The 17097-nt window shown below is 38.5% G+C and overlaps 2 protein-coding genes across 2 annotated transcripts; both read right to left on the bottom strand.

The window, feature by feature from the left end:
* Nucleotides 1-1541: 1541 nt before the first annotated feature.
* On the bottom strand, nt 1542-2637 carry LOC138872934 (uncharacterized). Its single transcript, XM_070151355.1, has 3 exons — nt 1986-2637; nt 1770-1867; nt 1542-1724 (listed from the first exon to the last, which is right to left on the bottom strand). Exons 1-3 carry the CDS (start codon nt 2635-2637, stop codon nt 1542-1544), a joined length of 933 nt encoding a protein of 310 aa, XP_070007456.1.
* Nucleotides 2638-3269: 632 nt separating this feature from the next.
* On the bottom strand, nt 3270-4019 carry LOC138872933 (secreted RxLR effector protein 161-like). Its single transcript, XM_070151354.1, has one exon. The coding sequence runs from the start codon at nt 4017-4019 to the stop codon at nt 3270-3272; it is 750 nt and encodes a 249-aa protein (XP_070007455.1).
* Between the last annotated feature and the right edge of the window lie 13078 nt (nt 4020-17097).

The raw sequence follows: 17097 nt of genomic DNA, 5'->3' as shown, positions 1-17097 counted from the left end.
TCTGAGTTCCTTTGTGAGTCTTCAAAACTCACCTTTACTTGGGCCAACAAATTCTCCCTTTTTGATGATGACAAACTCTGTGCTTTTCACTCACTTAGGCCCTGTCAGAACTCAGCTCAATCATCAGTGCAAAGTTAGAAGTTTTTCACTTATCATCAAGGACCAGGTTCATTAGGTTATAAACATCACTTATTCAGAATAAAAGCACAATATCTCTTCCCCCTTTTGGGATCATCGAAAAGTTGCATAATAAAAGTGTGATTCTCAAATTTTAAAAATTACTCATGGCCACTGGGGCAACTGCAAGTGCAATTATGGATCAATCATCAGTAATCAACCAAACATATTCAAACTATCAATGAAATATAAACAGTCAACAAGAGCAAAAATAGCAAACTTCGTTGATAGAGAATATGATTCTGCCACAATCCATAAAAAGAAACATAAACATTCAAAACATGAGCAAAACAAGAAAAATCTCTAATCTGGGTCACTGAAAGGTCTAGACAAGGTTCAGGAACTGAAGGCTAAAGAACTCAAGGCTTTGAAAAACTAGAGGGTTAGGTTTTGGCTTGGAGAAGGTGCATCATGTCTTGAAGAATGCCATCATTCTTCTCATTTTCCTTTGTGACCTCAGTTCTGAGAGCATCTCTCTCAGATTCAACCTCTGCTAAACGAGCCTTCAGCCTAGCTATCTCAGCATCCTTTGCCCCATTCTCCTACACTAAAGCTCTGACTTTACTATTGATCGGTGTCTTTTTAGATGAACCAGGTTCATTGGGAATGGTATTAACCTCATAGTCACAAGTAATCAAAGTGTTGATTCCAAAATGGTTTTTGCTTGTGGCCATTTCCCACTTCTTTAGTGGCACCTTACAACGATCAAGAACAATAGTCAGAATAAACCCATAAGGAGTGGCATGGGCCTTGGAGCCATAGATAACCATGTCCAGTAGCTTGATAATAAATGCAGGCCAGTTGATCTGCCTTCCATTTTCAAGACAATCCATCAAAACCAAGTCCATGTAGTTAGCAATGTGCCTTCTTTCCTGCCTAGGCAGTAAGTACTTGTTGACAAATTCAAACATGACTTTGTGCCATGGCTTCATTTCACTCTTAACCTTGGTCTCATTCACTTCTGTGACATCACAGAATTTCCTAGTAATTGCAAGGGCAGTAGGAAGGGAGTCCAGACTTGGCCATCTTTGCCTTGTGTAGTCATCATACCCTTTAGAAGGGATGTCAAGGATGTCACCCAGCTTCTTTTCATCAAACGTCACTTGAACCCCTTTCACTTGACTGGTAACTCTTCCATCTTTGACCTTTGCATTGGCCATGAACTCAATGACCTCATTCCTTTCTAGCCTACCATCCAACTGAAGGACCATGCATTTTCAGCCCTGGGTAGCTAGAGCATCAACCAATCGAACCATCCCCAGTTCCACCAAATCCTTCAAAAGTCTACCCTCCAAGATTTTTCTTTTGACAAACTTGGCCAGCTTATCTTGTTCATAGTCATATTCACCCTCTTTTTCACCACTTCAATCTTCTTCTTCAGTAATCTTAACTTGCTTGGCTTTCATATCAGACCTTGTTCTTTTAGCCAAGGAAGAAGGTCCATCAGCCTTGGAAACAGATGAAGACTTCTTCAAAGAAGTCTTGGTTTTCTTGGGCTTAGGGGTCTGAACCTCCACATCCACAGTCACATGTTCATCTTGATGGGCCTATTCCATCTCATCCATATCAACAGCCTCAGTAGGCTCTGCAACCTTAGCTTTATTTTTGTCCATTATCTTCTTCTTGCTTTCAGCCTTAGCTTTTTGTAACTCCTCCTCACTCTGCCTCAACTGACTCCTTATGGCCCTTCCTTTTGGTAGAGAAATCTCAACAGTTGTTGGAGAAGAAGCCTTTTTTTCTTGGTAGTTTTTGCAGTGCTGGGGACTTTTGATGTTAGGTTCTCCTTTTCTTTAGATTCTAGCTTGCACCCACTTTCTTCAGAAGGTCTGCTAGGGTCTCCTCAATAGATGAATCAGGTTCATCTGCCTGTGAACTGAGATTAACTAACCCTTCAGCAGCCTCCCCTGAACCACTTACCCCTATTTTCTTGCTACTCTCTTCCACATTTTCATGTTCAGCCCCACAGATAGCTAGTCTAACCATTTTAGAAGTGGGTGAGGAATCAACCACTTCTTTCCCTTTTCCCCTCACATCACTACTCGCACCCTCACTCTTCTTTTCTTTTTCACTTTTATTTTTACCTCCTCTCCTTCTTGACTCAGGAATTTCCATATTCATAACAGACCCAACCAGAACAAACCTATTATCTAAATTTTCAACTAGAACAGAACGTACCTCAGAAGGGGGATTTTGAGCCTTCTCAGAATCAGAAGACCCAGTTCCTTCCCCCTCACTCGCAGATTTGACGGAGTCATCTGAATTTTCAGAATCTTGGGCTTGGCTAGCTTTTAATTTTGCGTTCAATTTATTTGAAAGCGCACCTGTAGCCACAGTTTTGCGAGCAAGCATCTTCACGCGCCTTCTCCTAGGTTGGGAGGTTGTGCTGGGTTGAGAAGGGGTGGAGGAATCAGAGGGGGTAGGTTGTGGAGGAGTTCCTGGATTATCTTGGGGGTTAGACATCTTTGCTAATTTGGAATAGGATTTCTGAATTGGGTTTTGGAAGAGAGAAGAATAGAGAATGAAAGAGAATTAACAGTTTAAGGAATTATGAGAGTGGCAGTGATGGTGATGATGGTTTTTTAAAGAGAGAGGGTTAATTAATGACTAATGACAGCTTTTTGTAGTCAATTAGAAGTCCAATCAACCTGAAATATCAGGTTGAATGATCGATTAAGCTTCCCTAGATTCTAGGCATTTTATGCGGTATGGATTCTATTAGAGACAGAACTGGTTCAAACTTTAGAGGGATAGTTTTTTGTGACATTTTTGAACATAGGTAGGACTTTGCTCTTGTATTAAATATTAATATTTCTAATAGTGCATAGTGTAAAAAGCATACCTCGTTATTCAGATGAACTAGTACTGATGAACCAGGTTCTTCACTAAAAATCCTCTTGATCATGCCTCAATTTACCAAAATAGAGAAAATTTTGTTAGAGATCAGTGAGTCATATCAACACATGTCACATGAGTATACTATTTACTATATGAGACTGAGCAAAGATATCTAGATATTTATACAAGTTCCAGATTTTCTAACCAATTTTTTTCTTCTTCATTTTTTTTTCATTGTGCATTCTGAACTGGTCCCATTAGGTTATCTTAATCATCCCTAATTCTAACCTGTTTCTTTTAAAGTGCTCTCTACTCAGTGCTTTAGTGAAGATGTAAGCAATCTGTTTATCAGTAACACAAAATTCTATAGTAATCAGTTTTTTCTCATAGTTGTCTCTCAAAAAATGGTGTCTAACATCTATGTGCTTAGTTCTCTTATGATGAATCAGGTTCTTAGTCATACTAATAGCACTAGCGTTATCACAGAAAATATGGATGCAACCAACTTTAATACCAGAATCCATCAACTGCTGTTTGATCCACAACAATTGAGCACAACATGAAACAGTACCAACATACTCAGCTTCATCAGTGGATAAGGCCACTGAATTTTGCTTCTTAGTAGCCCATGTCACAAGACATGAACCAAAGAAGTGTGCCATACCTGAGGTGCTCTTCCTATCCACAACGAAACCTGCATAGTCAACATCAGTATATCCCACTAGTTTAAAGTTACTACCTTTTGCATACCAAAGACAAAGGTCAGTAGTACCTTTCAAGTATCTCAATATTCTCTTGACAACAGTCAAGTGAGATTCCTTTGGATTTGCTTGAAATCGAGCACAAAGTCCTACACTGAAAACAATGTTAGGTCTGCTAGTAGTAAGATACAAAAGTGAACCAATCATACCCCTATACAACTTCAGATCAACAAATGAACCAGGTTCATCTATGTCCAATTTTGTGGCTGTTGCAATAGGAGTGTCTATTTCTTTTGATTCTTCCATTTTAAACTTCTTAATCAACTCTTTTGCATATTTCTGCTGATGGATCATGGTTCTATTTGAGTTTTATTTAATTTGTAAGCCTAAGAAGAAATTAAGCTCACCCATCATACTCATTTCAAATTCACTCCCCATAGTTTTGCAAATTTCTTACTTAGTTTTTCAGTGGTTGCCCCAAATATTATGTCATCAACATATATTTGTACTACAAGAAGATCCTTACCTTTTTCCTGCAAGAATAGAGTACTGTCAATTTTACCTCTCTTGTAGCCATGTTCAAGCAGGAATTTAGATAGTCGTTCATACCATGCTCTAGGAGCCTACTTGAGTCCATAGAGAGCCTTTTTTAATTCGTATAGATGATCCGACACTCCTTGCTCTCACGCCCTGGAGGTTGTTTGACAAACACTTCTTCTTTTAAGTAGACATTTAGGAAAGCACTTTTAACATCCATCTGGTGAAGAGTAAATTCCATATGTGCTGCAAAGGCTATGAGGAGTCTTATTTCTTCCAATCTCGCAACTGGAGTAAAGATCTCATCATAGTCTATGCCTTCCTCCTAGCTATAACCTTGAACCACCAACCTTGCCTTGTTCCTTGTAACAGTTCCATCTTCATCAAGTTTGTTTATGAAGACCCATTTAGTGCCAATTATTGATCTGTCCTTGGGTCTTGAAACCAGATGCCAAACTTGACTTCTTTCAAACTGATTAAATTCATCTTGCATTGCATTCACCCAGTATGCATCCTGCAAAGCCTCAGTAACATATTTAGGTTCAATAAGAGATAAAAAAGCATAAAAAACACACAGATTCTTTAATTGAGATCTAGTTTTAATTCCAGAGGTTGGATCAGTAATTATGTTCTTAATGGGATGAGAACTTTGATACTTGTAAGGTTTCACAACCAGCTGGTTTCTGTTTAATGTTTCTCCCATGTTTTGTTGCTGAGGAACAGGCTCATGGACATGTTCCATTTGGGGATTAGATTCAGTTCTTCTTTGTTCAGTTCCCCCTGTCAGGTTTCCCTGGATGGAAGAACCTATTCTATCACCTGTTCCTTCTTCTGATGTAGCTTCATCTTGGGTTGTAACTTCATTTAACTCTTTTACCATCCCAATAACTTCATCTTTATGTTCCTGTCTCTAAGAAAGAATGTTAGTTTCATCAAAAACTACATGTACACTTTTTTCTACACATATAATTCTTTTGTTGTACACTTTATAAGCTTTGCTATGAGAAGAATATCCCAAGAATACTCCCTTATCACTTCTGGGATCAAACTTACCTAGAGAGTCTTTTCAATTGTTGTGCACAAAGCACTTGCATTCAAATGCCCTAAGATAGGATATATTTGGTTTTCTCCCATTAAGTAACTCATAGGGAGTCTTCTCTACAAGAGGCCTAGTCATGCACCTATTTATGATGTAACATACAGTGTTTACCGCTTCTGCCCAGAAGCTATGGGGTAGTTTACTAGAAAGAAGCATAGTCCTAGCCATATCTTTAAGAGTCCTATTCTTTCTTTCAACTACTCCATTTTGTTGAGGAGTCCTATGGGAAGAAAAATTATGATCTATACCATGCTCATCACAAAATTCAGCAAACTTAGCATTTTCAAATTCAGTTCCATGATCAGACCTAATTGATGCAAGTTGATTACCTAGTTGTTTCTGAGTTTTTCTAAAAAAAGCAGTAAACATGTCAAATGCTTCATCCTTGAATGTTAAAAACAATGTCCAAGTAAACCTAGAGTAATTATCAACAAGTACCATCACATATTTTTTTACCACCTTTGCTTAATGTTCTCAATGGACCACAGAGATCCATATGAACCAGTTCCATCGACCTGGTCGTGCTTACCACTTTCTTGCTTTTAAAAGAGAATCTTACCTGCTTCCCCCTTGCACAAGCCTCACAAACTTTGTCTTCCATAAACTTGATGTTAGGCAGTCCTATCACCAGGTCCTCGGAGACTAATTTGTTGAGTTGACTTAAACTTGCATGTCCAAGTGTTTTGTGCTAAAGGAGGGGATCGTTGTCGAACACACTTAAGCAAGTGAGTTCATTTTCTGAAAGAGTGGACAGATCTACAATGTATATATTGTTTATTCTTTTTCCCTGCAAAATAATCTTGTCAGTGGTAAGATTTATCACAAATAATTTGTTAAAGGTTAATGCTACCAAGTTTCCTCTATCACACAGTTGTGATGCACTGATTAGGCTATATTTCAAGCCATCTATCAGGTAGACATTCTCAATGGAATGTGAGTCTGTCTTACTTACCTTTCCAACCCCAATGATCTAACCTTTCTTACCATTTCCAAAGGAGACATTACCTTTTTTGAGGTTCTCAAGTGAAAGGAACCGGTTCTTGCTTCCAGTCATATGCTTTGAGCAACCACTATCCATGTATCATATTTAGCTGTTCCCTTTCACTTTGACCTGTAAGAGAAAATCAGGGGTTAGTCTTAGGAACCCAAACTAGTTTGGGTCCCTTTCTATAGGCAAAAGGATGAATTAAATTCTTTTTAGCCCATCCTGGCAACCTATTTTTTCCTTGAACAAAGGTTTTGTTCTTTTGACTGGCCTTTTCCTTTGCATTACATTCACTTTTAAAGTGACCAGTCTTACCATAGTGTGTGCAGATTTTGTTCTCAGGAAGTGTGATGTACTTACTTTTGGGATCCCACTTAGGTGCAGGGGTCCCATAGACAAGTCCTCTCTTATAACTACTGTGATGTTCTTGTAGCCAAGATAGTGCATCAGAGGATTTATTCCATTTGCAAGTTCTGTCTAGTTCATGCTTAAACTTGCTTAGATCTTCTTTTAGGAATCTTATCTGCTCATCCTTTTTGTACAACTCATACTTCATTTTTCCTAAATTTTCTTCTAAAGTGAGGTGTATGTGATCAGCTTTCTTTTTACCTATTCCTAATTTTAGTTTTAAATTTTCAAATCTAAGCTCTAACAGTGTGGTGTCAAGTTCAAGAACCTGGTTCTTCAACTTAGTATTTTTACTATCACTTTCACTAGTCCTGAGTTCAAATTCTTGCACTTAGCTTTCAAGATTACGCATTCCTTAGACACCTATTCCTTTTCATTATTTATGACCTCAGACTCATCAATGAAATCTAGTAGTAACTCAGATAGTCTTTCTTTAGACAAAAATTTGATCTTGTCTTTGAGATGAATCACATTTACCTCTTGTTCATCATCTGATTCTACAATGGCCATAAGTGATTGTTCATCTCCATCTTCATCTTTTGAATCCTCATTTGAGCTTTCTCTCCAGGCAACAACCATAGCCTTCATTGATCCTTTGTTATTCTTGGAATGAACCTGTTCCTTCTTCTTGTTTCTTCGTTCAACTCTTTCCTTCTTCCATTCAATTTTCCATTGAGGACAATTTTTGATCATGTGGTCAGTCTTACCACATTTGTAACAGCCTTTGTTGGTCTGTTTTTTAGGGACACTTGGTTTGTTGTAAGTTGCACCTCTTGAAGAACCATTTCCTCTCATTAGTTACTTCTTGAAGTCCCTTGTGATCATAGCCATTTCATCTTCCTCTAGATCTGCACATTCCGCGATTCTGAGGGCCAGACTTCTTTCTTTCTTGGGAGCATCCATCTTCATGGTCTGCCTTCTCATTTCATAGGCAGTGAGATTTCCAATTAACTCGTCCAATTTGAGAGTGAAAATGTTCTTCGATTCCTGAATAGCAGCGATTTCGCTTTCCCAAGTAACTATCAAAACCCTTGTTAGAATTTTCTCAACCTTGTCTTCTTCAAGGATAATCCTTCCAAGAGACTTAAGTTCATTTGTTAGTGTTGTGAACCTTGTATACATCTCTTGGATAGTTTCTCCTTCCTTCATGGTGAAATTCTCATATTGAGAATACAACAGTGTTCCTCTTAATCTCTTCACTTGAGGAGTTCCTTCATGAGCCACTTGTAAAGTGTCCCAGATTTCTTTAGTAGTAGTGCAACTTTGAATTCTGTTGTACTCGTCTGGACCAAGTCCACACACAAGCCATTTCTTGGCCTTAGCATTCTTTTCCCACCTCTTCAAGTCCTCACCAGTGCAGTCAGCTCTAGTCTTTGGCACATCCACTCCTTCAGCATTCTTCTTCATGGTAACCAAGGGACCATCAGTAAAAATATCCCAGAGTTCATAGTCCTCTCCAATGATATGATCTCTCATCCTGTTTTTCCACCAGGAGTAGTGCTGGCCATTAAAGAGGGGAGGCCTAGCACTGGATTGCCCTTCCCAGTTTCTAGGTGGTGCACTCATCTTGATCTGCTCCTAAGGTGTTAACCTCTTCAAGGATAACCTTCTCTAATACCAATTGATATTTTATAATTCAATACCACACAAGGGGGGAGGGGGTGATTTGTGTGGTGCCCAATTTTTCGTTTAACCTAATTATAGAAGGGTCGGGTTCTTCTATGTGTTCCAACTACTACTGTTGCGGAATAATAAGTACAATAAATTAAATAATACAGAGATTTTACGTGGAAAACACCTAGCTCAAAAGGTAAAAAAATCACGACCTATCTTCCAGTAGGATTTTCCCAAACTCTCTACTAAAATCACTGAGCCAAAAACTGCATTTACAAAAACACTTTTGTAAACCTAGGATTAACTCTAACCCCGTTGTAGCACATAGCCTCAACTGTTGCGACAACTTCAAGTTAACTCTAACTTGAAAACTCTAAGTACCTAATACAATTGCTTCTAGATAAGCTGATAGGTACAATATAAAACACCTACTACAATTGAACTAGAATAAAAGACAGACTCTTGGAACTGGTTCTTCTATCTGGTTCAAGTAGCTTCAGGTTTGCACGCTTGAATCACACACAAATTGCTCGCAAAATTGCCTTACTATTTTGCTGTCAATTCATATTTTACTTCTGCTTATGTGTGTTACCTGTAAAAGAGAACAACACTGATATTTAAGGAGTTAGTAAATAGAGATTGACTAGAATTCTGATGCTACTCTTCCTTGGTGGAAGAGTTCTAGTTGGTCTCATCCTCTAACTCTATACATCTCTTAAATAGTGTTCTCTTTGTGTAAGGAGTCGTTCTCTTTATCCATTATGCAACCTTTTCGATCATGATCAGAATATATCACTTCTGGTAAGTTAGGTTTATCTCCTTCACGTGCACTCTCATGCTTGAGTTGACCATATTTGTGCCTCACTAGGATAGACCTGGTCCATGTCTGAATTCCTTTGTCAGTCTTCAAAACTCACCTTTGCTTGGGCCAACAGTTCAGTATTGGGTTTGAGTTTTGATTAATTTAGATGAATAAAAAGGGTAACACTTTTGTTTTCATTAATTTCACTAGCACAATCTAAAAGCATAAGACGGAGACATGGCTGAAAGGAAACGAAAACAATTGACATTTATTGCTTTGTAACTCTTTATGTGGAAACATCTATCTTGAACGGTTGAGAATTACTCAGTCTGGAGCAGAGCAATGAAGATCGAGTTGCGAGCCAAACGAAAATTAGGGTTCATAACTGGTACATGCACTAAGGATCAATTCATTGATGATCTAGGCGAGGATTGGGAACGTGTCAATGCCACAGTTTTGACTTGGATTATGAACTCTATATCGCCGGAGTTAGTGAATGGGATAATCTATGCCAGTAATGTTCATAAGGTGTATACTGATGTTACACCCCACAATATTACGTCAATATTATGTCTTGCATTATTAAGTTACGACAGTATTCTACCCAACAGTATTACATTACGAAAATGTTATGCTTTGCAGTAATAAGTTACGACGATGTTGCACCCCGTAGTATTGTATGTTGAATTTGTCGTAAGGTAATTGACATCAGTCCAAGGAAAGTATTATTTGGAGATTATAAGGATTACAAGTGATGAGTAAATTCGTAAAGGTAAGAGGGTAAGTAATATCGAAGAAAATGAATTTTGTCGAAGTTTGGCATGTTGGGGTAAAATACGGCCCGAGCTAAAATACCCAGTATTTATGGACTAATGCCATACAATGTGTTATATAACCATAATAGTAAGGTGTATAAGGTACATGAAAAGTGAGTAATATTCTAAGTAAGTGGGAAAAATTCTCAATTTTGCGGGTAATTGATTAATTACCGGGTAACGAGACACTACCTAGTTAATTAAAATTAAGTGGATAAATATCCTTTTTGAGGCTGCCACTTGGAATTAATCCAAGCCAGTGGCAACAAAAGGTTTGATGAGTCATTAGGCAAGAGATGCCTTACTTACATGTAAGATTCCTGAATTAAAAAGCTAGTCATTTTGGTCTCTTACGAAAGGATTTTAGCAAACTCTCAATTCCATACATATTAACGTTATAACCTCTTGAGAAAGGGAGTTTCAACACAGATGCAACATTTTTATAATCCCTTTAGCAAAGTTTCAGCAAACTGTTCATTTCATATACATAGAAACGTTGTAAATCTCTTGAGAAAGAGTCTAGACAAAGATGATTTTGCAGTAGCAACGTTATTGCTCTGAGCATTTCATACGGATTGTTCCCTATTTCGATCTCGTCGTTACGTGTTCGTCACAATTAACATGTGTCAGAGGGATTGTCAAGAGAATCGACTCAGATATGTTAAGGCTATCCCTTCTTTCTTTTGGCATGATCCATACAATATGAACGAAACGTGCAAATGCACAAATTCTATAAGTGACTCTACTCATAGAAGTAATAGAAATATCTATGTTCTTTAATTCTCATGTGTCATAATATTTTATCTTTTGTTCATGGGTCTCAAAAAAATAGGAAAGTTGAAAAGATGTTACTTTATGATATTGCTCAAGAGGCAAAGTGGTCTTATGACCTTCCGAATGATTTTATTGACATACTTTTCATGCATTGCATTCATGTGCATTGACCCATGACCAGATGGCGTTATATACGCGTATATATGTAAATATATGTATATGGAATGGGAAAAGGTTATGGCGTTATATATGCACCACCACCTGATCAGCTGGTATATGATGATGATGTTGCCCACATTGGCCGAAATATGATTCAAACGGCGTTATATACACATATATATGTAAGTATGATTCAAACGGCGTTATATACGCGTATAGATGTATGTATATATGTATATGGGAAAGGTCGTGGCGTTATATACGTACCACCACCTGATCAGCTGGTATACGATGATGATTTTGCCCACAGTGGTCGATATGATATGATGGGATGCCCTCAGAGGCTGATGATATTATGAAATATGTACCTATGCACGACATGAAATTCATACGCATATGCATGACGTTAAAAGTAATTTATAATTTACAAAGTTATTCAAACTTACAGGTTGAGTTATGTACTCTATATGTCTTCCATATCTCTCATGTATTTATTTATGTGCCTTACATACTCAGTACATTATTCGTACTGACATCCCTTTTGCCTAGGGACGCTGCGTTTCATGCCCGTAGGTCCCGATAGATAGGTCGAGAGCCCTCCGAGTAGGCTATTAGCTCAGCGAAAGATGTTGGTGCGCTCCATTTGCTTCGGGGTTGCTTGTTTGGTTAGTATGATTTAGACGTGTATTGTTTGGTATGGCGGGACTCTATCCCGACCCTTATGACATTTATGTATTCTTAGAGGCTTGTAGACATATGTCGTGTACATAAAAGATTGTACGGCCTTGTCGGCCTATGTTTTGAGTTTATAAAGGATCATGTTGGCCTATTAGGCCCGTATGCATGTGTATATGATGATGTATTAAGAAAGATATGTTACGTTGGTACTCAGTTGAGTAAGGTACCGGGTACCCATCCCGGCCCATCGGTTTGGGTCGTGACAAAAGTGTTATCAGAGCAGTTCTGTCCTAGGGAGTCTACAAGTCGTGTCTAGTAGAGTCTTGTTTATGGGTGTGTCGTGTACCACACTTATAAGCAGGAGGCTACAGGGTATTTAGGATTGTCACTCTTTCTTCTTACTCTAGATCATGTGGTAGAGCTCACTTATAAGAATCCAAGTTCTAAAATTCTATTTTATTCGTAATAAGACGATGCCTATATCCGAAAAGAAGGTTGGAAAGAGAAATTATTGTGGAAAAGCTAAGTCAGATGAATTGGATTTTTTTATGATGCCTACGATAAGTAAATGTGAGGTCTTTAGCAGATCATGGGTGTACTGAAAGGTGTAAGCTTCCTGATAAGAAGCCTTAAGGTAAGAATGTCTATCCATCTTTATGGTGAAAGACAATGAGAGATTAAGAAGATAAATACAAGTTTCAACAAGCAAAAGAAGCAAGATGAAGAAGGGTACGAGGCGCCCAGTTAATAAAGGTTATCAACATTAATAATTGAGGCAGAGGAACATAAGCTTTTTGAGTTATATTCAATAGCAATAGAGGTATATACAATTGATTGCACCCATTCCAGATATGCCCTATGGGGATTAACATAAGTAGTATATGAAAATATGATAGATGAATTGTTTGCCTCAGTTGACATTTCCGAAGGATATTGCAAATATGCTAGTAGATCTCTTTATGAGATACCGGATGATGCCCTCTGAAATAGTGCAGCCAGTTATGAGTACCACAAAGACATGCACTATAAGCCTTAACGGAATAAATATTACCTTAGTTTGGCTCGTGTCTCTAGTAAAGAGAGAACATTAAGCAACTTGAAGAGCCATTGGATAGAGCAAAGGGAAGCTAAGAGCAAAAGAATCTCTTGTTCAAGTTTTTATAATAAAGTGATAAGCATAAATGTTAGCGGGAAATAAGAAAAGAGTTAATAAAGAATTATGAGTAAGATGTGATACATGTATGACAACGTATATCAAAAGATGACAATGTTACAAAATCTATAGTCAAGTGAAGGAAGAAACGAGAAGTGACAGGCCTTAGGACAACAAAAGAGTATAGGCCATAAAGTCATGTCCTCACTCCGAGAAACAAGTTCGCGATGCTAACGTGATTCAGAAGAAAAAGTTAGACCCCAGAGTTATTGAAGCCAACATGGACTGGTGGAAAAAGATGAACTAAACATGAAATTAGAGACTGAGTAATTTGATGGTGGTCAGCATCATGAGAACTTCATATTGCTTTTCGACGATAATAGAATGGACCACAGAGGAAGATTCATGAGAAACTCAGAGAATAGTTATTCAGGAAGACGCTTCCCTACAATAAGCAATGTGTGCAAAGTTCAGCTTAAGGGACTGTATGTGCCAGCTATACTAAATTTCACCATCACGAGTAAGGGGATTTGTCATACTTGGTATAGAGGGGTTGCTGCAAAGACGAGTAAGTATCATTGATGTTGAAAAACGATGCCAAAGATGAAGAGGTAAAACATCTATAGGTAGATCATCGTGGCTTCAACTCTTAGTACCCCCCTAAAGGGGGGGAATATGGAGTGATGTGACATTAAGTCAGAATTAAGTGGTTCCAGTGACCATGGAATGGTAAAGGAAGAATGCGATAAATGAAAGAGGAATGAGATAACACTTATCAAAATCTTATATATACGCTACGATTCAAGAATATTGTGCAAGCACGATGTCAAGAAGAGGAAGTAAAGGTTCCTGCCCAAACTGTTATTGATAAATAAGGAGACAGTGCGAGACATAAGTTAAGACAAATGAAATAACCCAAGAAAGATTACGAGGAATATTGATATGATAATGGGCCAACGAATAGTTAGTAATTGGTCAGGAAAGATCTCAGTTATGGCTAAACAGGAGGTTACAAAAGAGTCATCAGACCGTGTGAGATAAACAAAGTAGAACCCAACATGGGGAGTTCAGCCTCGAAGAATATCATTATAATACTTGAGATATATTCAAACAAGAGTCGGTGTAGATAAAGATACCATATGAGTGTTACGGGGATAAAAGAAAGTGCCACTATGAAGGCAATCAAAATATCAGTTCAGAAGCAACCATACAAACACAAGGGCATGGAGGTAAGCAACTACGGATGATTACAGGCAAGTAAGGACATAAAAAAGGTCCACAATAAGGTCATAGCTTTACCAGAGTCAAGGGTTCTCCCTAAGTACTGTAGACACCGGATTTTTGACCCTCCCCGAGAATTTTCACATTTTTAGCATAAATATGTAATTTAGGTCTAATATAGCTATTTTAACTATATTTACTTTATTTCGTTGCAAAAAGAAAAATTACAAAAATATATATATAAATTTTAGTTTATGTATCTCTCATAAACTTGAAAATACAAAAATTGCACTTTATTTTTGTACTTTATATAATTTCGAAAATTACAAAAAAATATAGTTCTATTAATGTTTTATTGTCATTTTAACTTTGAAAAATACAAAAAATATTACTTCATATTTTATCTTAATATTTAAAAAACGAAAATTACAAAAAAATAGTTTTATTAATATTTTGTAGCTATTTTAAATCTTGAAAAAATATTTAAAAAGATATAGTTTTGTTTAAATACTAGTCTTATTTTTTGGTAGTTATTTTGCTTACATAGGACTAGTTAAGCAACGTGTTCCTATTTCTCGGGTCCGGGCAAAAGAATAATATTCGGGTTCAAATCACCCGCTTTTAGGCCTAATTTCGGACCTAACCAATAATAATCCAAGTCCACCACACATGAGGGGACACGCGTGGGGAACTCGGACGAAACACGATACACGAGGAACACCACCACGCATGGGGGACACAAGTCTCGAACCCCACCACGCGTGGGGCTCATTTGTCTTGGCAAAAACTATACAAATGCACGGACAAACAAGCCAAAGAGGAGGACTTTGGAAATTTTTTTTTCAGAAAAAGGGCTGCACTGTTCAACTTTCTTCTTCAGAAAGAAGAAGAAAACGAAAGCAAAGAAAACCTAGCAACGAACAGCTCTCACCTTCACCGACGCCAAAACCACCCCAAACAACCAGCTCCTTCGGCCTCCTCCATCACCATCGTCAACTAAACCACCCATCAGCTGCTCACGTTTCTTCTTCCTCACCAAAAAACATAACAAAACCCCAGTCCCGTCACCCCGTCGTAACTAAAACCGGTCGAGACAATAACGACCATCGCCTTCCTCCTCCTTGAATCCGCCATTGTTGCCGTTACTAGCTCAGTCCTCGACCACTGCCCCGACGACACTGTTGTTCGTCGTCACTGACCCTCCGCCAACGTCCAAACACCACGTCCAAACCCACCACGACCACCGTCGCCCAGCTCCCGTCATCCCTTCACCTTCCCGACTGACCAAACAGCCCCCCAGCCATTGCCGTTACCAGCTAGGCTACCAGCTCCCCGCCACCCGCGAAACCTCCCCAGTTCGACAACTCCACGCACAGCCCGAACGAAAACCAGTCGTTTCACCATTTCCAGTCCCACGAGTAGCTATCGCTGCGTGCCAAACAGTCGTTGCTGCGTTTCCGGGCAGTTGTGGGTTGCCGCGATTCTGCCTTGCCGAGTTTTCTGTTTTCCGTCGAGGTCGACTTTGGTCCGAGCTTTCTGTTTTTCCGGTGAGGTTGCTTTTGCTCGCCGAGGTGTTTGTCCGCAGTTTCGTCATTGTTTCCTCGTTTAGTGAGGTCAGGTTCGAAGTTCTGTCGGGGGCGCTATTTGTCGTTCTAGGTTTGTCGAGGTTCGAAGGTTAGTGTTCTTCGTCCTTTGTTCATTTCGTTCGATTCACATATTATGGTTTAAGATGAATGTCAACAATGCATTTTTTGTCGTTTTTGTTAAAAATGTTCATCTTATGATTAGTTACTGCATATGCTTAAAGTAAATGTGAGAACATATTGTGAACTTAAGTTTTTTTACGAGAATGTCTACTTCTATGCATATATTTGTGTTTATTAAGGGAACAATTTGACATCCAGTGATTTGTTGCGAACATATGTGCTCGCATATATTATGTACTCTCGTTGTAATAGGTATGTGAACGTCTGAATGAAAAATCATGACTACTAGCGTTTAAACCTTATTTCTCATTTGTTAGTAATAGAAGTTGGGTTTAATAACAATAACAATACGTTAGCAAAGTTAGGACTAATAGGAACCTTATTAAAATTCTTAGAATTCGGGACAGGCCGCTTAGCGAATTTCACGGCCTTTCCCAAAATAACAATACGCTAGTTGCTTTAAGCGCGTATTTAATAATGTTACCTTCTTAACTCGGGTGCACATTTATGTGACCCAAATCCAAGTCTCAACGGAGTCGAAATGTGTTTCTAATCACGGGTACATTGATTGTGACGTGGTCTGAGATGCATTTCCATAACGTTGTAAATTCTTTTAAAAAATAATAATAATAAAATGAGGCGAGCCTCGCCAAATAAAAGGGACAAATTGCGGGGCCCTCACAAAATATATGTATTAAATACTTAGATTCCGGGACGGGCCGTTTAGCAAATTTCACGGCCCTACCCCAAAATAATAATGCGCTAGTTGCTTTAGGCGCGACTTTAATAATGATATCTCCCTAAATTCGGGTGCACATTTATGTGGCCCAAATCCAAATCTCAACTGAGTCGAGATATGTCAATAACCACGGGTGCATTGATGTAACGTGGTTCGAGATATGTTTTCACGACGTTGCAAGTCCTATAAAAATAACAGTGAATGATAAAAGCGGTTAAAAGATAAAATTGGCACATAAGTTCACATTTGTATAAAATCAGATAATCAAGCCGAATATAACAGTTGAGCGACCGTGCTAGAACCACGGAACTCGGGAATGCCTAACACCTTCTCCCGAGTTAACAGAATTCCTTATCTAGATTTCTGGTACGCAGACTGTAATATGGAGTCATTCTTTTCCTCGATTCGGGATTAAAATTGGTGACTTGGGACACCCTAAATCTCCCAAGTGGCGACTCTGAAATAAATAAATAAATCCCCTTTCGATTGTCCTTTAATTGGAAAAACTCCCTTGCGCCCTCGCGGGTGCGGGAAAAGGAGGTGTGACAGCTCTGGCGACTCTGCTGGGGATCAGCACCCAGAACCACTGGTTCAGGGTTAAGAATTCGAGCTTAGAATAATTGTTATTATTTGGCTTTATTTATTATCTGATTTTTACATGTTTGAGCCTAATGTGCTAAATGCTGCTTTTACC

The sequence above is a fragment of the Nicotiana sylvestris genome, chromosome 7 (genome assembly GCF_000393655.2).
Source record: "Nicotiana sylvestris chromosome 7, ASM39365v2, whole genome shotgun sequence".
NCBI lineage: Eukaryota > Viridiplantae > Streptophyta > Magnoliopsida > Solanales > Solanaceae > Nicotiana > Nicotiana sylvestris.
The sequence above is the reverse complement of the archived record's forward strand: the minus strand, read 5'-3'. Positions and strand labels throughout refer to the sequence as shown.

Coding starts and splice junctions, on each gene's coding strand:
- LOC138872933 (XM_070151354.1), bottom strand. CDS start 4,019: ATGGAAGAATCAAAAGAAATAGACACTCCTATTGCAACAGCCACAAAA.
- LOC138872934 (XM_070151355.1), bottom strand. CDS start 2,637: ATGTCTAACCCCCAAGATAATCCAGGAACTCCTCCACAACCTACCCCC. Junction 1,868..1,985: donor AGACCTTCTGAAGAAAGTGG/GTGCAAGCTAGA, acceptor CTCTACCAAAAG/GAAGGGCCATAAGGAGTCAG. Junction 1,725..1,769: donor TGGACAAAAATAAAGCTAAG/GTTGCAGAGCCT, acceptor GAGATGGAATAG/GCCCATCAAGATGAACATGT.